The following is a 22170-nucleotide window of genomic DNA, read 5'->3' on the forward strand; positions in this document are numbered from 1 at the left end:
GAAAACATCAAATTTGACGTTGACATTTAAACGTCATATTTAACGTCACATGGCCTTTCCGTTTGACGTAAGTTTTTTATAGAAGAATTTTATTATTGTCAAATTGTTTACACGCGATATTTAAAGGTTTAGATAATTACACGGCTTCTAGAGTCCTTAACAAACAATGCGTTTTAATTACTTTTTCGACTTCTTCTTCTATATACCTTGCTACCTGTAGCCAAATAAAGTTTTCTAAAACTTTCTTATAGCAACTTATTGTCTGTTGCCTATGGTTGGTTTGAAGTTGTTCTATTTTACCTTTTCTTATCTGTGTTTTTATTTTCCTCATTCATTATATTTTTCGAATATAAATATCGCGTACACAAAATTTAACAATAAAATTGACGGTTTCGTGTTTGTCTTGTGAATTATGGAAATGTAGTGCCTTATTGAACAACTTTTGTAATGGACATTTGGCTAAGCTGACTCTAACTTTGGTAAATGAGGATGATCTCATTGACGTGCTGACATTAGCGACGTTCTTTTCGGCGATTCTTGATCGTTTTATTATTGACTAAGTCCAATGACCTTGTCGCTGTACTAAAACCATCAGAATAAGTTAAAATGAAGAAACAATTCTACAGGGTGAAGCAACTCGCCGATCAAACATTTTCGAGGTACCATTTTTATCTATCACCAGATAAGATTCTTAAGTATGAACATGTAATCAACCGAACTAGAAGTCATAGGTGTCTTTAATATTACTATGTACTTGTAAGGAAACTGTCAGTTCAGGATTAACAAATTTTAAGTTGTAACATCAAATATAAAATTGTAAATTTGCTAATTCATTTATACTAGGTCTGGTAAAGGCGAAGCTTTAACAGATGAACTGCAAACCGCCGATAGGAAAGTTGAACATCTCCGAAATGCCTTACACTTGATAACAAAGAGACTAGCCACTTGTGCTGGTAACACTCAGGGCCAAGATCCTGCAGCCCGAGAAAAGAGACTTAGAAAGCTACCTGAATATTTGCTTGGCTTGTCTATGTGTGAAGCCAGTAACTTTGATGACGATGATAGCATTATGAAGTATATCCTGTATGAATGTGGTAAGTTTTGTATTAGAAGATAGTTCGTATTTAAATTTATCCAAAATAATGCATTTGATTATATTGTTTGATTAAATTTCCTGCATATTATCCTATGTGGATTACAGTTTTACAGACAGACAATACTTTAAATAAATAATTTATGGTTGTACATTGATGTGGCTGCATAAAGTTTTCCTTTTGTCCCTAAGTTGTTTGGTTTTGTGTCCTGACAAGGGAAAAGTTAGTAGTATATAAGAAATTATTAAAATATAAATTGGTTTTGCCTTTTTTTTATGAATAATAACTTTGGAAATAAATTTAAAGTATAATAACGTTTCAGGTAAAACAGAAAAATTCCTTGCTAACGAAATAGCTGAGCATGAGTTAAAAGTTGAACAGTTAGTTTGTGCACCATTGGCAGCCATCAGTGATCAAGACCTTCCTGCCATCATGAAGGCAAAGAAACAATTAAGCCGTTTGATTAGTGAGAAGGAATCTGCAACTAGCAAATATCATGTAAGCATATTATTTTACTTATTCATTTTCATAACTAAAGAATCGCCATGAACAGTGTTAACTAATCACTATATTTCAATTTAAAAAAACAATGGATACTTATCATTTTTATCTATTTACAACTACATCGAAAATTTTCTAGATAAAAACACAATTGTTATCAATATTGTCCACTGCTTTACTCATTATATCTGGGATATTTATGTAACATATCAATGTCAATACTATATGCAGTGTGGGCGGACAGTGATAGTATTGAATAAACATATAATAGCAAACGTTTGCACATAAAGTTATAAGATTTCTTTTTGTGAAAAGAATGTAACCTGAAATGTGTAAAGCAACAAAATTAAAGGAATTCTTTCTCTTTACAAATCTCATAATAATATTTGAAACAAAGAGAATACTCAGTACAATTAATATAAAAACAATAAGATGTAGTAGAAAGTAGGGTTTAACATTTTTATTGCCAGCAATTCATTGTTTATGTATTCAAGGAGTACATTAACATTCCATGTGTGAAAATTGAAAGGTTCTGAATGTTTCTTATTTCAATAAATGCATATATTTAACAATTTCTGAAGTGTAATATGTTTTTATGTAGAATCTAGAGCGTCAAAAAGAGGAAAATCCAGCAAAGTTGAATGCAGCAAGAGAGGAATTGGAAGAGGCGGGAACTCGAGTGGAGGCGGCCCGGGACGCTCTTGCGGCAGACATGTTCGCGCTAGTGGCCAAAGAAGCGCAGCTCGCGCACACATTGTTGCAGTATGTTAAATTGCAAAGAGCGTACCATGAGTCTGCATTACATTCCTTGCAAGACACCGTCCCTGAACTTGAGAGATTTATCAGTAAGTTTCGTTTGCTTTTTTTAATAAGTCTAAGTTACAAACAATTCAACTAAATTGGTAAGGTACTAATATAGTATTAAGAGCACCCAAACCAATAAGTATGTAAGTGGATGGATGATATGGGAGATGGATTCCCCCTATAATGGAAATTTGAAATCTTTGCTTACCCACTAGGTAACTGACAAGAGTTTTGTTGCTCTTGTATTAAAACAAATACAGTAATTGTTTGTATTTATATTGAAATATTTTTTTATTTAATCTGATAATGACTAATTACTGTAATATTTGGGTAAAGATCTATTAATTCTTTGTTCTCTTATCTCTATCACCTATTTGTTGTCATTAATGACACTTAAGAGATAAGTTCACTATCACTTGGTCTAAAGTAAACTGTAATTGACCATTGTTTGCTATTGCTATTTAAGATAGAATAACAATTTCATATTACATTTTCCTTAAAACTATTTTAAAGCTAGCTATGTTAAACTAGCTGTCGCCCACAACTCCGTCTGCGCAATATTAAAACCAAAAACTTAATAGCCTATGTTTATTCCAAACTATGTTCTAACTTTGCCAAATTTGCAGCCGTTTTGCAGATACCTTCTAACAAACATCCGTTCACGCATCCAAACATACGCTTTTACAATATTAGTAAGATAAACTTCACAAAGAGGTTTGCGTCATTAGTACAAAAACATTCTGTTGTCTCTTTTTTTCTTAGAGAATGAGTGGGATGACTATATTTCTATAGGTACTTCTACAGTGGACACACACACACACTATAATCAATTATCTCATAGACAGTAGAAGTTGATCACTATTAATTAATATGTGAGACATATCAATTCTGAGGAGTGAACAAGTAATTAATAGGCCAATTAAAATGAACTAACAAAGTTAGTTATAACATGAATTACTTATAATGATAAGTAATTCATGTTATAACACAAATGTGTGTTCAAAATTCATTAATTTTTTTTAAGCCCATATAAAGGTCACCATTAAATGTTCTCACAAAGGAATCAGTTGGGTCTCACAAAGTTGAGACGACGACGATACTCTGAATTTGACGTTTGATTTCTTTTTAATAAAAGTCAGTTTTTTTTTGTCCTTATCCTAACTCTATGTGGGGTTAATGCTCCAGTTTTTGTCGTCCAAATTGATCTATCTTTAATTTCAGTCATCACTCCCTTAATAATGACAATTTTTACGCAATTCTTTTATTTTTAACTATTAATATGTGTATTTTATTATTTATTTGTTCTATATAATTTGTTAGGCTTAGTTTCTTGTTTATCATACATTTGGAATGTACACAATTACCAATATGGTATTGAACCTCTAGGGTGTACTTACAGATGACAGCTCTGTGAAGCCAGTATTTGGATATCCGTTGGAGGAGCACTTGCGTGTAACAGGCAGAACGATAGCCTTCCCCTTGGAGCTGTGTGTATGCGCACTGCATGAACTGGCCCTTAACGAGGAAGGACTCTTTAGGATTGCTGGTGGTGAGTTACTCTGTTACTATTTTCGGTTGTTTAGCGTGAAAATATTGTTTACTAGATATGCACGTCCGATTCTCATATTTAAAAATAACAATGACTAATTCATACTATAATTATAAGCTTTAAATTAGAAATTCCTTGTTTAATTATGGTCTATTTATTCTTTATTTTTCGACCATTTCTTTTATTGTTTTTTTTTGTTTACTTTTTTCATTATGTACATTTTATTTTCTAGGTTTGTCAAAGGTAAGAAGGATGAAGTTGTCGTTGGACGCGGGTCTGTTCAACGTGCCGCTGCCGCGCGATTACCGCGACATGCACGTGGTCGCCTCCGTGCTCAAGTCATACCTGCGCGAGCTGCCGGAGCCGCTGCTCACATACCGCCTCTACGAGACCTTCATCAGCGCCTCGCGACAGCACGCAGAGCAGGCGCGCCTCAACGCAGTCTGGGACGCCATACATCTCCTGCCCCCACACAACTACCAAAACCTTAGGTATCTCATCAAATTTTTGTCTGCCTTGACACAAAATCAAAGCACAAACAAAATGACACCGTCCAACCTGGCGATAGTCATAGCGCCCAACCTGCTGTGGGCCGCCAACGAGAGCACCCTCGACATGTACATCACCAGTGCAGTCAATTGCGTCGTCGAGTTGCTCATCAAACACGCAGACTGGTTCTTTCAAGACGAGATCAACTTCTTCGTGACGTTTACCAAAGAGGATCTGTTGCCCGATCAGTGCGAGTACGGCTTCAGCCCCAACTTCGTCCACGGCTACAACCAGACCGCGGCGCTCGGACAGGATCAGTCGAACGGCGACTACAGCTCCATGAGCAAGTCCATGTTCGACTACAACCATCAGCCCGCGCACCACAAGGAGCCGGACGGCCCCGGGCGCCACTCGCGGAGCAACAGTCATGACACTAGCCTTATATTATTAGATAACGATATCAAAAAAGCTCAGTCCAACAGCTCCCTGTCCGACCAATCTAGTCCACCGCACGGAAGTCCCAAACCGACTATGAGACGGAAAAATAAAGCCCCGGTACCTCCCAACTTCACGCCGGATAAAAGTAAGCAAAAGGCGGAGGCGCAAACGCAGGTCGTTGACGGTACAAAGGAACAACACCCCGCCAAAGTCGACACCGAGAAGCCCGCCAAGCCGCCGCGGCCCGTGATCTCAGAAACCGGTAAAGTCATCACCGGCGTGCAGACGATCAACCGATCAACGTATAGACAGAGCAAGGCGTTCAAGGACGAGGCGGCCAAGAGCGGCAGTCGCGAAAACTTAACCGACATCCGCAGACAGAGCCTGGAGCTGGAGAAGGAGAAATTGGACAGTTTGAAACCGATAGAGAATCGAGATAAAGAGTCGACATTGGTTGTTAAAAACGTCACGGCCACAACTGGCATAGTGGGTAGAATGAAAGTGATAGGCGACGCGAGCAGCGGCCCCGCCTCCCTCGGCGCGGAGAGCAAAGGCGGCCCCACGAGGATACAGATCACGGCCAAGCCGACGGGCCAGCCGCCGCCCCGACCCGTAGCTGCACCGCGCACCATACTGCCGGGGACGGGAGCGGGCGAGGCGGAGGGCGCCGACGTGCAGCTGCGGCACAAACCCGCGGTGCCCGAGCGGCCCGCCACGCTGCGCCCGCAGAGCTTCCGCGCGCGCACCTCCGCCGACAATGCGGACATCGCTCCCACAACACTCGAGCGCACGCACATATACACCGTCGACAAGCAGCACCCCACCGTCATCCAGGTGGGTGGTGCGCATACTGACCCCGCGCCCGAGGAACCCGCGCGCAACACCGTCCAAAGAACTCACAGTTCCGGCGGCAAGGACGCCGAGCTCGAGGAGCCCAAGAGTCTAGGTGCCAGTCGGCAACTGTCGCAATCGGAGGGCAGTATCACGGAGACGCCGCTGTCGCCGCGCGCTCGTCCGCCACGGCCAATGGTGCCCGCGCCGCCACCGCCCGTAGCGCCGCCTCTCTCCCCGCCGCACCATGAGAGTACAGACCTCTAGTCCGCCCCCTACTGTACGCATGCGGCGTCGCGCCACGCTGCAAGTTGTAGCATGAGGCTTGTTCGCCTTCATGCTAACAATGTGGGTATGTGCACATATAATTGAGTATGGAATTGATTTTATAACCAAATTTTTAAGGCCTTAAATACAAAAGAACGAAGCTTTTAATATGTAAATTCATCAATGCAAATTTTGAATTCTTTTATATTGATTTTTTTTCGTATACTTTTAAAATGTAAAGGCTAACGTGCTACTTAGTGAACGCGCACGAATACATACGGAGATTTAAATACATGAGTGACGGATGTTCCATTATAACTTGTACCTTTATTGTTTGAGTAATATTTGACATCTATTCGTGTTATCAAGCATAATGACGATGCATTTACCATAGTCCATGTGACAGCAAAATTATCTTCACTTATTAATATTTAAAAATAATAATTTAGAGGTTTTTCGGCAATTTCATTGAAATATTAAAGTAACGAGGCTGGGTACTCGTAATATATTCTCTGCATTTTACACTTTATTTCTATATATTGTATAAGTAAAGTGTCCTTGTATATGTATTTAAATCTTTGAATGCAGTATTGGTAGAAATATAAAATTAAAAACGGTCGCAAAATGCTTTGCCGCTAAAATTAAGATGAACGATTTAAAAAATCGCAGACTGATGCCCTCTATTTAGAAATAAATCATAGGAATCGGCTGATAATCGAGTATTACTAGTGCAAATAGAAATCAATAGTGCATAGTATGGGTCAAATATTTTTTTAATCTTATATTTATAAGTACACGCATCATTATTTCAATATATAAGTGATGTCACAGCAAAGCTTTTGTATTGTACTGAGTGACATCAGTCCATGGGGTATTGTACTTGAGTTGTTACGATACTGCCTTGTGATATTAGGGAAGAATTGACAGTCCGGAGTCCATGATGGGGCGATGCACAAAACGTAACGAGTTGTATTATGTGTAGCCATATTTTTATGATATTTTATAACTTGACAGTGCATTAGTTAATTATTTTAGCAGCGCTATTACAGTGACTATAACTCTAGGCTAAACTATGTTATGTAGTATTTACGACGTTTATGTGATACGCATTTTATTATATACTGCAAGTATACAAGCTTCTGTTGTAAGTAATTATAACGATTATATTCCGATAATTCATGTTTTTTATTTAATTTTTATATACATACATTTATTTTATGTTTGCCACTTCACTATGTAATAATTCCGTTTCCCAACTCGGAGTAATGATATTAAATTTGGTAGAATGTGTGCAGATTCCGTGATAACTTCATTGATATTTTTTATTCTTTGATGATTTATATAGAAGCCACCTGCTTCAATTATCCTCATAGCATCACCTTAAATAGAAAAAGATTGAATTAATTTTTAATAATAGAACCGATGGACACAATTAGCTGAAAATATAACAAATGGGATTCTTCAATAACTTATAATTAAAAGAATTGTACTAACCTTCTGTAGGGAAACAGTTGGCCATCATTCCTAACTTAAGCACAGTGATGCCGGGCGACAGGAGTAGTTTTGTGACGGGTGCACTATCAAACACTTGTTCTAAATCCGATGCGCTTAGTGACACTAGAGATTTTACATCCTTACTGTATATTGCATTGGTGGCTTGTCGAGCTCGTGTTAGACCTTCCTCTGTAACATATTAAAAGAAATATTCAAAAGACAGTCTTGTCTCATACACATTATAATGTCATGTTGATGTTACCAAGCAATTGTGAATACTGTGAGCTTGTAATTTACCATGGCTAATTGCATTTTGAGCAAATTAATTAGCAAAGTGACATGTTTACAATGCTTTGTAGAAGTGAATAGGAACTGAATAGTAGATTACTGTAAATATGAACTTTACCTCCATGCACCAAAGTAGTAAGTTGATCAGCTAAGCACATCTGTGGATATCTTTGTTCCGGATGATGTTTATGCTTAAACATAATATCTTTGATCTCTCCCATACTGTAGAAAGTGAAGAGCTTCAGTAACCGTTCCACATCTGAGTCCTTAGTCCTGATGAAATATTGGTACAAACTGTATGGACTAGTTTTTTTCCCATCCAACCATAGGGCATTTCCAGCTGATTTGCCAAATTTATCACCTTCCTCTGTTGTCACTAATGGCAGTGTCAAACCTGCATCAAAAAGTACTTTTAATATTCTCAATCACACATTGTTTTTAAATTTTTGCATAAATATATGAGAAATAAAAAGACCTTACCATAAACATCTTGTTTCATCATTCTACTAATTAGCTCATGTCCAGCTGAGATGTTACCCATTTGATCACTTCCACCAACCTTGAAGTCATAGATTAAAAAATATTAAATTTACACTACACTGTATATCACAAAGATTGTTTATGCTATTGTGTGACAATTTAGAGTGTTTTACTAAAACAGCCTGCCAGTATCTTTACTATTCAAAATAGATTTTAATTTAAATAAAAGCAAAAAAAAACATTGTTGAATAAATTAAAAATGAGAGAGTATTTCAAAAACCTATTGTATACTGACCTGAAATCTACAATTATATTCTTTTAATAAATATAACCAATCATAGGACTGAAATATTTGATATGCAAATTCAGTGAAACTCATTCCCACTTCAGAGTTAATCCTGTTCTTAACACTTTGCTTTAACAACATTGTTCCCATTCTAAAGTTACGACCAATATCGCTTACAAACTGTATTGAATTGATCTCTTTGTACCAAGTTTCATTATTCACGATCCTGGAATATTTAAAAATGAATAAGAAATATTCAAATTTACCATTTATTACCTCATTATTAAAAAAAATATAATTTACCTTATAGGTTTTAATTTGTCTTCATCTTCTGACCAAATATATTTCTTGTGGTTTTCAAATACTGTTTCTAGGTTACTTTTTATGCAAGCAATATTTTCAGCTATTATGTTACTTGATAAAGCTACACGGTCTGTACTTTTTCCACTTGGATCACCTATATGTCCTGTTGCACCACCAAGCTGTAAGACATTTTTACTAAACACTACACATAAATAAGAAAATTTACTAACATCACTAAACATTAAGTGTTCATGGACAAATTAATAATTAAACAGTCTTACCAATGCAATAACATCATGACCGCCCCTTTGCCAATGTAATAAGTTAATAATGACTAAGAGATTTCCAACATGAAGACTGTCAGCTGTAGGGTCAAACCCAGCGTAGACACATTGTGGGGAGCTATTCAACAGGTTTAGAATGTCTGATCTGAAGTTTAGGAGAATATTTCATTCATAAAAATTTATATACAAAAGTACCGATTCTAAAGTCGTTTACTTACGCTGCTGTATTTGGAAATATATCTTGATACATTCCTCGATCTTTCAATTTCAATATATTTCTACTATATAATCGTACGCATGTTTGTGTTATATTTCTGCGATAAACGCGACAGAAATGCTTGAAGTACAACATTTTACCAATTATATTGTTACTGTGTAGGTTAGAAAAGCATTCGATAATTTAAATTGAATTTATATGATAACATTCATGTTATTTCTTGTCCAATTTTACCATTCGTAAGTTATGTAATCTTGGCGATACTAAAATAAAACAGACTTTGCTGTTTTATTAAAAAAATAATCTTTAAGACACAGTTTACAACTTTTGACACAAAAACTGACAATTGACAGATGCTTCACAGCTGAAAAAAGTTTCATCTTATGCATTTTTTTATCAAAGATTACAACAAATCAGGTTTTCGCCAACATTTTGGCAATACTTCTTTAATGCTGCAAATCATACACACTAGTCATTTACTTTTCCTGAAATCTGACCATTGTTACTAGAGGATTATTTAAAAAGCTCAACGATTTCATTATTCCCATACTCCTTTCACTATCAAGCTTAAAATCCCTTTAGCCTTGTATATGCCATAAAAATAAGGGTCAAGGCTGCAAAAGAAACAGGGCAGAGTTAATAAACCAACCAAGTTAATTTCTAGTTTTTATTTATCTATCTATAAAATAGCCATTTAAGGATATATTACACACTCGTTATTCACAAAAGCTTTGGAAAATATTCATAACTATCATTAAACACTTTTACATTATAGTAACAATGTGAATTTGCATTTAGATCTAGAGATATTTATGGATTTTAAACAAGCAACCAGGGAAATTAACATACAATTAGACCTATATGAGTGTTATACAATTTAAAAAAACTAGGGTAAATTGGATAATGTCTTACTGTGGATTTTGACTGACAAAATTGACACATATTACCATCCCTTTTACTCACGTGGACAAATACAGAGAAAAAAATATGTGCAATACAAGTCATGTTAATCAAAGTTCACAGTAACAAAATTTTAATGTCAAATCTTAACTTTAATTATGGAAGTAATCATACTTATAAATTAATAAATAAAAACTAACATGCATGAGAATGGAGTCGAAAACTAAATATTCGGATTCATTTTTTTGTTATCCTATAAAATATCCTTTCAAAAATACTAACTTTCTTATATTACAATTTGCACACAATAAAATGGATTACTGAATACTTTAAAAATAAAACCTAAACATCGAAATTAATCTTCAAGTGTGACGTTTTTGAACAGATAAGACATAGATTCTTTGTTATGAATGCGTCTGATCGCTTCACTGAGCAGTACAGAAATGTCGATTGTTTTGATTTTGTTGCACTGCATTTTCTGGAGCTCATGTGGTACAGTGTTGGTCACCACAACTTCGTCTATCGGCGAATCTTCAATGAGACGCGGAGCATCAGATGACAGAAGGCCGTGTGTTGCCAGCACATATATTTTGTAAGCGCCACATTCCTTTAAAACTTCTGCCGCAGCGACAAAAGACTGAACATCGTCAATCATATCATCCTATTACAAAAAAAATTGTAACAAATAATTTAAATAGTCATTATGTATCTGAAAATTCAACGTCTTATTTAATGTACTGTTTCTTATTTATAGTAAATTTATTCATTATATAAATAAAAAAAAAACAAAAATTAATAAAGTGTAAAATGTCAAAAACTCTTTCTAATTCATTTCATTTTATGTTATCAATATTTTTAAATATAAAAAATAACAACTCACGCCCGTAAGCCAGAAGTGTAGACAAAGACCACAGATCTCTATTTGTTGTGGTCCAGACACATCTCTTTTGCTTCTACATTCATACATCTATGCATATATGTACCTCAGTTGCAGGTATAAAAAATAACTTACCACCATAATAGCGATCCTTCCTCCTACATCTCCAACAACATTGATAGGTGGCTTCTCCTTAGCAGGATGTACTGGCACACCTACTGACACATCCATTGTGCGGGACCTGTCAACACTAAAAACACCCTCAGATAATTAGTCATTAAACTAACATAGTTCAAGTTTGACAACATTGAAACAAAAATATATTTAAAAATGAACATAATTGCAATAATATTAATTGGTATTTCTAGAAGAAATAAAAGTTGAAGTCATCAGAAAAAAAGCTTTGCGAGTTTTTAACAAGGATGATAGGCCAAAATGAAAAGATTCAAATTGCTTATAGTATTATATGTTTATTTTAATGTATTATGAATATTAAAATAATATTTCTATTAGAAAGATGACTACTATATTTTTAATACTAATAATATAAAAACTAACCTTGGAATGCAAGGTGGCGAATACCGCCCATCAACTTCATCACTTTCTGCTTCTTTCTGTTCTCCGTGAATTACGGCAATCCCAAGACGCAATCGCTCAGCGTATGATGTAGCCTTCTTAGCAGAGCCTGGGTTACGAGCCACTATCACTGAATTACGGTAATCAGGTATCTGTGAATTAGATTGATGTTCCTAAATAACTTATAAATCACTGTGTAAATGATGTCCCATTGACTCTAAATGAAACCAATAGTTCATATTTTGTTATAATATGTTCCTATTATTGAGTAATTTATTGTTATATTAAACATGCCATGACACATATAATTGAGATGAATAATTTAGTACTCTTATTTTGCATTCATGGTATAGTTATTTTCAAATATCTTGGCGGCCCAAGGTCATTGTGCAGTGCCCTCTCCTGCAACCTAATATGTTCCTTTACACCTGAAAGTTAAGAGCCGCCAAGATATCTGAAAACGCATTTGATAGAAATGTAGATCAATAACTCACACTTTCTTGAATGTACTGCAATAAAAATGGTGAAGCCCTCAAGTTGTCAACTGGACAATCATAAAATCCCTGTATTTCCTTTTGATGGAGATCCATAGTGATGATGTGAGTTAAGCCAGATTTGCACATCATCTGTGCCAAAAGTTTTGTAACAATGCACCCGCGTTTCCTCATTTTGCACTGTTTGCTGTATGGTAAGTATGGAATAACCCCAACAATGGATCGAGCCGATGATGTTTTGCATGCATAAGCCATGATTAATAGTTCCATTATATTGTTGTTTACATCCCTGAAATAACCACACTTGAATAACTCTAATATATATTTTCTCAGCTTGTTTGTCATTAAAAGTTAAATATTATTTATCATGAAAATAATATCTCATGCATTGATGTCAAAAATATCTCATATTATTGATAATTATTTCATATAAATTAATTGTTTACAGTCAAACATAGTAAGAGAGAGCAATAGTTGGTTACTTTGATTACCAAAAGACAACTTACTTAGTACCAGTTTGGACAATGTAAATATTTTTGCCTCTAATAGAATCTGCAATTTCCACCATAGTCTCTCTGTTAGTTTTATGGTATACTGAACATCCTCCTTTACGTACGCCAAGGCGGCTGTTGAAATAAGAAATGATTAAAATGGACACAAAAGGTGAAATTATTTGAAAATATTTGATAAAAAAATAGATATTTACTCTGCGATCAGATCAGCTAATTCAGGATGCGAATTACCGCTTAAAATAACAATGTCCGACGTGGAATTGCTCTCCATATTGCTATTGCGGGAATGATTTGTAAATCCAACCAACCTAAGAAAGAAGAGTACATGTGAATGCGATAAAGTATAAAACATGGAATTATAAATGGGCGAGGATAAGTTAGCACGAGAGATCAAGAAGAAAAACAATAAACCTGGTTTTGTTGAGTAACATAATAACCTGAAGGCAGTCTTGAACAACAGCCTACTTTAAATGAATGTTACAAATTAAATGATTAATCAAATGTAAGCAGATGAGATTTTCAGCGGCAATGCTCAGATCTCACAAATTGATGATACTGGATTTCTGCAAAGAAATAATATTAATAAAAGCGAATTTAGGAGAATAAAAATGTTTTAATCATTTTAACGACAGCAAGACAGCGATATTAATTGTCAAAGAATAAAATAGCCCACAGTGTATATGTATAGTTTTCTCAATGAAATGTTGCGTTTTTTATCAAGAAACTTGGGACTCTTGGGTCAGTCCATTACCACACTAAATATATTTTTATCCAAATATGGTCTTGCTCATTATTCTTGCAAAATATACCGAGGGAAATGCGGAAATTGAAAAGAAGAAAATCTTTTTCTTCAACACTAACACTCTTTGTGTCTTATGTCAAAGTCACTGTCAAAAGTAATATCCCCGTTTCCTCCACCTTCCCCTTCAAACATTCAAAACAATGTGGATTTTTTAGAATATGTGGTTTTTGGTTATTTAGAAAAAATACAATAAAATGGGCCTAACAAAGCAATATTTGCGTTATGCTCCAAGTGGTACATTTAATATTATTGCCAGTGCGGATTGTAATAGCGCACACGTTTCATTAAATGGAATCAGTGGAAGATATATTGCGGTTGGAGCATGTGAGCATGTTATTATTTGGGATATGAGGATAGGAGAAAAGGTAAGAGGTTTTTTAAAACTAAAGTTACTAAAAAAAGTATAAGAAACTTTATCAATTCATGTACTGAACATTAAAAATCATTATTGTTTTAAGGCTCAAGTAATTCCAGGAGAGAATGTAGTCGTATCTCAAATAGCTGCGAGTCCAACAGGCAACCACATGGCTGTAGGTTATGTTGATGGCAATATAAATGTATTTGAGTTGACTAACAATGAGATTGTATGTGTATTTGCTGGTCACAAGTCTCCTGTTACCAGTTTGCAATATGACGAACAGGGCCACAGAATTGTCTCTGGATCTAAGGTAACACCTAACCAATGGCTAACTTAGTTTTATAATTTATTTAAGGATGTAATTTGATGAAGGATGTATGTTATTCAAAATTCTTGTGTTTAATTCTACTGTGATTTTTTTTAAAAACCATCACTCCAAACCGTATCTTGTCCATATGTCAACCATGTTAAGTGAATTGATGGTGGAAAATTAGTATGCACTAATTTAGCCAATTAATTTTTATAAGACATACTGACAATTGAAAAATGTGTTCAATAAATTATTCTGTTTTAGGATACTGAAGTAATTCTCTGGGATGTGGTGTCAGAAACCGGTGTGGCTCGATTTAGTGGACATAAAGGAGCAATTACAAGTGTACTATTTATTAATGGTAAAAATTGTATAATCAGTTCATCCAAAGATACATTTGTAAAGTTCTGGGATATTGAAACTAAGCACTGTTTTAAAACACTAGGAGGACATCAAGTAGAGGTAAAAATTTAATATAACTTTTTTCTTATACAATTTATATTAAAGTAACTATTGCCTGCGACTCCATCCGTGAGCACATATAAAAAAACTTAATATATAGATAAGTTAAATAACAAAGTGATCCTATAAGGGTTCCGATTTTTTCCTATGAGGTACGGTACCCTAAAAAGCAGCTCTTCAAAGCATAAATGCGAAGAAAAACTAGTATCCTATGGACATAGGATACTATTTTTTCTTTTTTTGGTGAGACGGACGTCTCCTGGCTCTAAGCAACCTCCTCACCAATTTTCACCCATATCGGTAAAGCCATTCTTGAGTTATAAATAGTGTAACTAACCCGACTTTCTTTTATATATGTAGATATAGATATACAAAATGTAGCATAAGCAGGGGGGCATTTACATATGGAGTATCTTTAAAATCAAAATTGAAAGAATTTAAATTTTTCATAACAAAATCCAAGTATATCCTATATTTATCATTTATTTTTATGTACTTTAGGTATGGTCTGCAGTATTATTAAAAGAGGAAAGATATTTGGTAACTGGCAGCATGGATCAGGAATTACGTGTGTGGAAATTGAACTGGACAGACAAGATGAAAGAAGAAGATAAATTAGTACAACAACTTGAAATAGTGAAGATTGAAGAGACAGATAATACCGAAGATACTTCAGTAAGGGACATCCTGTTTCCATTTATTTATGACATAATTTTGAAATAAAAGCAAAACAAATAATTTTCATCTAACTTTTCAGTTTGATTTTAATTATTAGCTGTGGTCTGTTATTTAATTTTGTGATGAAACTAAGATGGTTCAATTTATTTTTTATCTGTTTTATTACATTCATATATAGTTTTTTTATGTATAAATCGTTTTTAGGTTTTGCAATGTCACCAAGTAGGAACATTAGTACGTGGCGGTAGAGGACGAGTGGTAGGACTGTGCACGGACCTCGGACAGACTGTACTCGGTTGTTTTGGCACGGACTCACTATTAGAGTTGTTTATCTTCTGCTCTGATGATGAGGCAAAAGCCAGGATGACTAAACGAGTTAAGAAGCAGAAGAAGAAACTTGCGTTAGTATTTTTTCTTTATTTTAGCATGATCGACATGTCTTAAAATATCTAGTTGTATTTTTTTTACTGTAGTTTAGTATAATTTTAAAACAAATATATAGTAATAATGAATAACCTGCTTAAAAACTTAATTACTTTATAATAAGTATTTCAAAACCCTGTACGCTAACCTAAATTTGAATAAGAAGACGAGTAAATATTGAGTAATAATTCAAAATAAATACTATCCTGTATCAATATAATAATATATTAAAAATTATTTGTACTAAAAACCAGTAAGCTGAAAGAAAGTGGTGAAGCTGATGGAGATATGGTTGAAGTGAAGGAACTGTTGACACTATCAGATGAGGTGCGGCGTCTGACATCAGTCAAACTGTCAGCTAAGATCAAGTCAGCCAGTTTACTGCTCGGTATGACGGGCGAGTTGAGAGTGGGCGTCACATTGGCTAATAATACTGTTGAAATGCATAGCTTGAAACTAGGAGAGGAAAGTGATGGTAAGCATGTTCATTTATCAAAAGCTAAAAAAAGAAAAAAATCTTTTTATATACCAGAAGTAAAACGCAGGCAATCGATCCATAGATTTTGGTGTTGGATTACCGTACAGTATAAAAAATGTACTTTTTCAGTGAAATGTTTAAAACAAATAACGCAGCCGGGGCACCAGAAGGAGCCGCGCTGCGTCGCCATTAGTTCAGACAACCTCGCCATTATCTCCGCAGCCGCTGACTCTATTAAACTGTGGAACCGGTATGTATTTTGACAGTAACAGACCGATCTTATCTGAATAAATTTATGACTATGCAAAATGACTTGTTTCAAAGATCTTAATGTTAGATATTAGATGTCAAACCTAAAAAAGCGAGAAACCTCTATAAGCGAGAGTTATTGTCTTGTCCCAACAGACGACCTCCATAAGCGAGAAATCTGTTTAGAGAGAAACCTCCATAAGCGAGAAAAATATGACATTTCCTTAGATTCTCGCTCTTGGAGGTTCAACTATAAATCAGTTTGTACAATATAGGACAAGTCAGGCTTGTATTCGCACGATACCGGTGCCCTGTGGGCGGCCGTGCGCCGTGTGCTTCCTGCCCGGAGACCGGCACGCGGCGGTGGGATGCGCGGATGGCACGCTGCTGTTGATTGACGTGGCTGCAGCCACCGTCTCAGAGCAGATACCCGCGCATACCGGCGCTTGTAACTCCGTTGGTCTACTGCCGGATCTCGTTAGTATATTAACTCATGACGCTGATCACAATTTTTAATATCGACACGTAATGGATGCGGAATACATAATTGCTTGCAAGCTTTTTTAACCAACTACGAGTCGTAAAAAAAGTTTAAATCATATAATATTAGTTACATAGTCCTATGTTTTTTTTATTTTGCTAAGATTTTTTTTTTATTTTAGTAGTAAGACTTGTGATATTTCTAGCGCGGATGCTACACCGGCGGCGCGGATAAGACGGTGAAGATTTGGCAATTCGAGCTCATACCAGACCCCACGGGAGATTCCAAAGCAAAGGTAAATTTAGTACTTATTTTGTAAGACGTAAGGTATATTTTTGAATGGGTTTTTTTAATCTTCTTTTGTTGTCTAGGTTCTCTCCCTCCTTCACACGAGGACCCTGGAGCTGGAGGAGGCGGTGTGTGCAGTCAGAGTCAGCCCTAATAACAAATTCATTGCAGTTGGATTAATGGATTCCACTGTCAAAATATTTTTCCTTGATACTTTCAAGGTCTGTTAAGTTTGCTCTTTGTTATTGTCGTATAATTGCTTTCATTCCTTCAACTAATCGATGCATTGAAAAAAATAAGTTTACTTAACGACAATTTTTTTTTCTTATTAAATACCAATTCGTTATTTTTTTTTCAGTTCTACTTATCCCTATACGGTCATAAACTGCCAGTACTCTGCCTAGACATCAGCTACGACTCTACTTTGATAGCAACAGGTTCCGGAGACCGTAACGTCAAGATCTGGGGCATGGACTTCGGAGACTGTCACAAGTCAATATTCGCTCACAATGACTCTGTGACAGCGCTACAGTTTGTGCCCAGTACACATTATCTGTTCACTGCCTCCAAAGATGGCAAGATAAAGCAATGGGATGCTGATACATATGAAAATATTATCACATTGAATGTAAGTACATTTAAGCTTTATAAGCGATAAACCTCTAAAAGCGAGAGTCATTTTCCGGTTCTCTTAAAACGAGAAGCTCTGGTTAGAGAGAACAAAGTTTTCATACATTTGAAGTTATTTTAGAATGTGTATTTTGAATTCTAGAATGAGTCCTATTGGACTCTTTAGAAAAAAAATAAGTTTAATAAAATATAACCTATTAGCTGTCGCCTGTAACTTTGTCTGCGCGGAAATAAAAAAATAGTAGTCCATGTTCTTTAAGACTGTTGTTCTACCTCAATGCCAAACACCGAATCTCATGCAGCCGTTCTGAAAATACCTTTTATGAAACATTCATCCATACATCCAAACATCGACTATAATATTAGTTATCTTACTTCTTATCTTGCTAATGTTATAAATGCGAATGTTTAGATGGATGGTTGTTGTTTGAAGGTATCTTCCGACCAGCTGAACGGATCTCGCTAACATTTGACATAGATGTAAAAAGTAGTCTGGAAGAACACATAGGCTACTTATTATTATTATTTTTAATTCCGCGCGGACGGAGTCGCGGGCTGTTGCTAGTATATACAATGATGTTGTTATATGATGTGTTGTCAGGGTCACGCGGGCGCATGCTGGTGCGTGTGCGTGGGTGCAGGTGGTCTGGTGAGCGCGGCGTGCGGTGCGGACGGCGCGCTGCGGCTCTTCACCCGCACTGACGAGCCGCTCGTGCTCGGAGACCTTGATGAACAAGAGGAGGGGCTCGCCACCGGGGAACAACATGTAAACTCATACTACACTACATTATTATATCTAGATAGATTACAAAGACCTTGGTAATTGACTGATGTACAATTTTTTTTAAACAAACGAACAATCTATTTTTCCAGGCTCCAGTTCCTGGATTACCAGGTTTAGTGATGCCAACGAAGAAGACGATAGGAGCGGAGAAAGCGGTATGTATATATATTTACCAGGGTATCTGTGAAGTAGATGATGATTTGACGGGTGAAATACCACAACCACACAGAAAGTAATTCCACATTTCGTTTGATGAGTGTGCGTGCCGGATGCCTAATTTTATTCCTCTTCCCCTTTGCACCCTTTCCTTATAAGGAAGGGATGGAAGTGGATGTATATTTGGCATAGGAGGTGACGCGTAGGATGGGAAAATATTCCTTTTTCAGTGCATCTCCTCTGTCTTAAAAGGTATGAAACGGTCACTTCGCTCTTTTGGCGAATTCAGCTATAAAAATATAATTGTTGTATACGTTTGCAGGCGGATTCGATACTGGAATGTCTGTCAGTGGGTGCGGAGTACGAGCGCGAGGTGACGGCGGCGCGGGGTCAACATGTACCCGTGCCGCTGCTCATGACCGCCTACAACTGTACCACAGCTGAAGACTTCCTACTGGAGACTCTTAGAAAGATACGCTCCAGGTAAGACAAAACTAGTTTTAATTTCCTTTGAATTTAACTAACAGTGACACTTGATGTAATACAATGACCGACAGGGATTCTAACCCGGTGGGCATAAGTGAAACTAAATTATAATGGCTCACTAACGCCCTCCTGTCAACTTTTCGTACTATAGCTGTCATGACGTTTTTATGCCATTTTCTATATCCATGTAGGTTTTATATTTTTACTAAATACTGACTGTTGCTACTACTAACTACTGGTTACCAGCCTCTCAGATATCCTTGTTTAACTATAACTGTTTGTTTTGCCAAGAGATATAGAGATGACAATACATTCGTATATAAGTTTGTCGATGAAATTTCAGTTAAACCAATAAAAAACATTTCAGTGATCTAGAAGAGGCGTTGCTCTTACTGCCGTTGAACGCGGCGGGTGAGATGGTCCGGCTGGTGGGGGCCCTACTATCGCGCGCGGGCGGTGAGCACGCTGAGCTGCTGGCGCGCGCCGCGTGCTTCCTCCTGCGCGTGCACCGCGCGCCTCTGCTGGCAGACACCAACCATCTCAAGCACCTCATACAGATACAAGCCCGTGCACATATGCGAATCAATGAACTCAGAGTTAGTTACAACTTTGGTTATTTTTTATACTTCACAGTATTTTCCTTTAAGAGCAGTTTTTCTAAGATTTATAGGTCTGTGCTTGCTTTGCTTTGACTATGGATGTCTACGTTGAAAATCTTTCTGACTTTGATTTTTCTTCTAGCTTTATAGCTTTTTGTTTACGCCTTTACGCCAGTATTAGAAACAAATAATTCTAATATTAAGTTTGTAAGCTTCTGTAATGATAATTTAGATCTAATATTTGTTATTTGCTAATGTTGTTGTGTTATGTAGGACATGGTGGGATGCAACCTGCACGCGCTGCAGTGGGCGCGGCGCGAGGTGGAGGCGGACCGCAGCGAGCAGCTGTTCCGCGTCTCCACCGGACAGCGCCGCGCTCGCCACGCCCGCACCAAACTGCGACACGCCCTCAAACGACCTATCGTTTCTATCACTTAGATATTATAAATATACTTGTTTAAAATTTGTGTTTTATTAAATCAAACCTTCATTTAGTGTAGATTGGAAATGTAAGGTTTTATATGACACATCGTGATGCAACCTGCACATATCTGAGAAGAAATTCAAAGATATGTGTGAAGTCAACCCGGACTAGGCCTGCGTGGTTGACTATGGCCGAATCCCCCTTAACTTAGGGTAGGCTCCAACCCCCTCAATGGGGACGTATAGTGAGCTGATGATATGACATATAGATAATGTAAAGTTTTGTTTTGGTCTTACCTTATTAGATTAAAGTTGGGTTATGTAAAGTAAAACAAACAAAATATCTGCTATAATTTATTTGTAAAAAAATATTCTACTCACTACATAGCCAATATATCAGTTAAATTTTTAATAATTTAAGTTTCCATCCCTGCGTAAGTCACATTATTTATCATCTATACAACAATAATTAATGTTTTTTTCACAATGAGTATTCCGGCAACTTTTCACCTAACTATATAATCGTTCAGATAATTTATGCTGAAACTTACATTTAAAACACATAGTCACATAATTTGACAACAATCAATAAATTTAATGGTCCTTCAAGCTTATTGGAAAGTAGACTTTACACTATTTACGTGATTCCTATGCGAAATTAAACTTATATATCTTATACGAAGTACATGAAATCTGTCCTAAATACATTTCTTTTGCGTTGGGTAGGATTTTTAGTTTCACAGAATTTATACATTAAATAATATTTTTTGATCACTGAACGAGGAGTCACAGCAACTAGATGACGTCATCAATACAGATATACGAAAATATGTAATAACTCAGCATATCTAGAAACTGAGCTCCTCGCACAGTTTTATAATAATTGACATATTAAGTTTTCTGTCAAAGTGCGTACATTCCTCAACACTACTTATCACAATGTTATTGCTTCTCGAAAACACAACTACATTCTCAAGCATATCACATTTGGACTAAAATATTTTCAACATTTAAATGAGAGATAGAGAGAATCGTTAAATACGTATCAACAAAAGAGGTCACACAGTTTGCCTGTCAGTCTTTAGCCCTTGAAATTGGTCAAGAGGACATAATTTTATGATTCTAAAGCCAATATTTCAGCATAAATTATAAATAATTCACAACAGAACGGGTATATGCCACATCATGGCGACGTGGGGCGCGGGGAGAAACGAAATCAAACGCATGCATGTTAGGGCGTAAGCACACACGACACAACCGGTTTGTTAGTAACTTATATTGATTATACATTGTTCAGCAATACTTTATATCAATACATATCAACAAATTAACCTAAAAATAATAAATAAACCGAATGGAAGAGCGAAAAAAAACTATTTCTTAACGATATGTGGCCTGTAAGATCTAACACAGCAAAAAATACCAAATCAAACTTTTTCGAGCGCAAATCACGTAAATGTAGATTAATAACTAAATATAAACGTTACTTTTGAACGTCAACCTAGTTTATAACTAATAAAAAAATACGTAACTAAGAAAAATGTACAGATTTATAATTAAAAATCGAAAAAAAAAAATAATACTGTATCACTACTGCAAGCAGCAATGTTAGTGGAGAATGGAAACAAATTGCACGATCACAAGAGCAAACTATAGTGTGTCCTTTATTTGTGATTGATAAATATCTAAATATCATTGGGTTTATCTTTCACTACATATACGATTTAAATAACGATACAAAAATCAATTTTAAAAATTCAATAAATGAGATTTCAAAGATTTTAAACTTTACAAGTATTCAGAGAGCCAAAAATTAGAGAGCGTAACACTAACAGTTTATTGTCTATGCGAAATATCACGCGGACGATTTAAGCAATGC

At 36.0% G+C, this 22170-nt stretch overlaps 4 protein-coding genes across 5 annotated transcripts; 2 read left to right on the top strand and 2 right to left on the bottom strand.

Annotated features, from left to right (window-relative positions):
* The first annotated feature begins 294 nt into the window (after window positions 1-294).
* On the top strand, window positions 295-7148 carry LOC106119006 (rho GTPase-activating protein 44). The gene is made up of 6 exons (XM_013313830.1): window positions 295-659; window positions 844-1094; window positions 1417-1592; window positions 2197-2440; window positions 3799-3948; window positions 4181-7148. Exons 1-6 carry the CDS (start codon window positions 607-609, stop codon window positions 5971-5973), a joined length of 2667 nt encoding a protein of 888 aa, XP_013169284.1. The 5' UTR covers window positions 295-606; the 3' UTR covers window positions 5974-7148.
* Window positions 6284-9665, bottom strand: TyrRS-m (Tyrosine--tRNA ligase, mitochondrial). Its single transcript, XM_013313831.1, has 8 exons — window positions 9327-9665; window positions 9106-9253; window positions 8825-9003; window positions 8531-8747; window positions 8236-8314; window positions 7874-8149; window positions 7468-7656; window positions 6284-7352 (listed from the first exon to the last, which is right to left on the bottom strand). Exons 1-8 carry the CDS (start codon window positions 9458-9460, stop codon window positions 7189-7191), a joined length of 1386 nt encoding a protein of 461 aa, XP_013169285.1. The 5' UTR covers window positions 9461-9665; the 3' UTR covers window positions 6284-7188.
* Window positions 9666-9978: 313 nt separating this feature from the next.
* Window positions 9979-13337, bottom strand: LOC106119049 (phosphoribosyl pyrophosphate synthase-associated protein 2). 2 transcript variants are annotated; one of them, XM_013313887.1, is made up of 7 exons: window positions 13122-13337; window positions 12879-12992; window positions 12679-12798; window positions 12173-12461; window positions 11661-11830; window positions 11238-11352; window positions 9979-10886 (listed from the first exon to the last, which is right to left on the bottom strand). In XM_013313887.1, the coding sequence occupies exons 2-7, from the start codon at window positions 12953-12955 to the stop codon at window positions 10581-10583; spliced, it is 1077 nt and encodes a 358-aa protein (XP_013169341.1). In that variant the 5' UTR covers window positions 12956-12992; window positions 13122-13337; the 3' UTR covers window positions 9979-10580. The 2 variants fall into 2 exon arrangements, with proteins under 2 accessions (XP_013169341.1, XP_013169340.1); XM_013313886.1 differs by having other exon boundaries at window positions 13096-13337.
* Window positions 13338-13589: 252 nt separating this feature from the next.
* Window positions 13590-20324, top strand: LOC106119048 (WD repeat-containing protein 3). The gene is made up of 16 exons (XM_013313885.1): window positions 13590-13851; window positions 13945-14154; window positions 14419-14616; window positions 15118-15291; window positions 15499-15695; window positions 15972-16192; window positions 16325-16445; window positions 16720-16921; window positions 17131-17220; window positions 17297-17434; window positions 17572-17841; window positions 18445-18609; window positions 18717-18782; window positions 19106-19266; window positions 19637-19865; window positions 20142-20324. Exons 1-16 carry the CDS (start codon window positions 13681-13683, stop codon window positions 20304-20306), a joined length of 2778 nt encoding a protein of 925 aa, XP_013169339.1. The 5' UTR covers window positions 13590-13680; the 3' UTR covers window positions 20307-20324.
* Window positions 20325-22170: the final 1846 nt, after the last annotated feature.

This window comes from Papilio xuthus, unplaced genomic scaffold (assembly GCF_000836235.2).
Source record: "Papilio xuthus unplaced genomic scaffold, Pxut_1.1 DF827542.1, whole genome shotgun sequence".
In the NCBI taxonomy this organism is placed as follows: Eukaryota; Metazoa; Arthropoda; class Insecta; order Lepidoptera; family Papilionidae; genus Papilio; species Papilio xuthus.

Excerpts from the sequence above, each read along its gene's own strand:
- LOC106119006 (XM_013313830.1), top strand. The coding sequence starts at position 607 with ATGAAGAAACAATTCTACAGGGTGAAGCAACTCGCCGATCAAACATTT. Across the intron at positions 660-843 it reads GCCGATCAAACATTTTCGAG|GTCTGGTAAAGGCGAAGCTT; the intron begins GTACCATTTTTA and ends CATTTATACTAG. Across the intron at positions 2,441-3,798 it reads TGAACTTGAGAGATTTATCA|ATGACAGCTCTGTGAAGCCA; the intron begins GTAAGTTTCGTT and ends GTGTACTTACAG.
- TyrRS-m (XM_013313831.1), bottom strand. The coding sequence starts at position 9,460 with ATGTTGTACTTCAAGCATTTCTGTCGCGTTTATCGCAGAAATATAACA. Across the intron at positions 9,004-9,105 it reads GTCATGATGTTATTGCATTG|CTTGGTGGTGCAACAGGACA; the intron begins GTAAGACTGTTT and ends AATGTCTTACAG. Across the intron at positions 8,150-8,235 it reads GATGAAACAAGATGTTTATG|GTTTGACACTGCCATTAGTG; the intron begins GTAAGGTCTTTT and ends TTTTTGATGCAG.
- LOC106119049 (XM_013313886.1), bottom strand. The coding sequence starts at position 13,115 with ATGTTACTCAACAAAACCAG. Across the intron at positions 12,799-12,878 it reads TTAGCTGATCTGATCGCAGA|CCGCCTTGGCGTACGTAAAG; the intron begins GTAAATATCTAT and ends TTATTTCAACAG. Across the intron at positions 10,887-11,237 it reads GAAGGATCGCTATTATGGTG|GATGATATGATTGACGATGT; the intron begins GTAAGTTATTTT and ends TTTTTGTAATAG.
- LOC106119048 (XM_013313885.1), top strand. The coding sequence starts at position 13,681 with ATGGGCCTAACAAAGCAATATTTGCGTTATGCTCCAAGTGGTACATTT. Across the intron at positions 16,193-16,324 it reads ACTAGGAGAGGAAAGTGATG|TGAAATGTTTAAAACAAATA; the intron begins GTAAGCATGTTC and ends GTACTTTTTCAG. Across the intron at positions 17,435-17,571 it reads TTTTCCTTGATACTTTCAAG|TTCTACTTATCCCTATACGG; the intron begins GTCTGTTAAGTT and ends TTTTTTTTTCAG.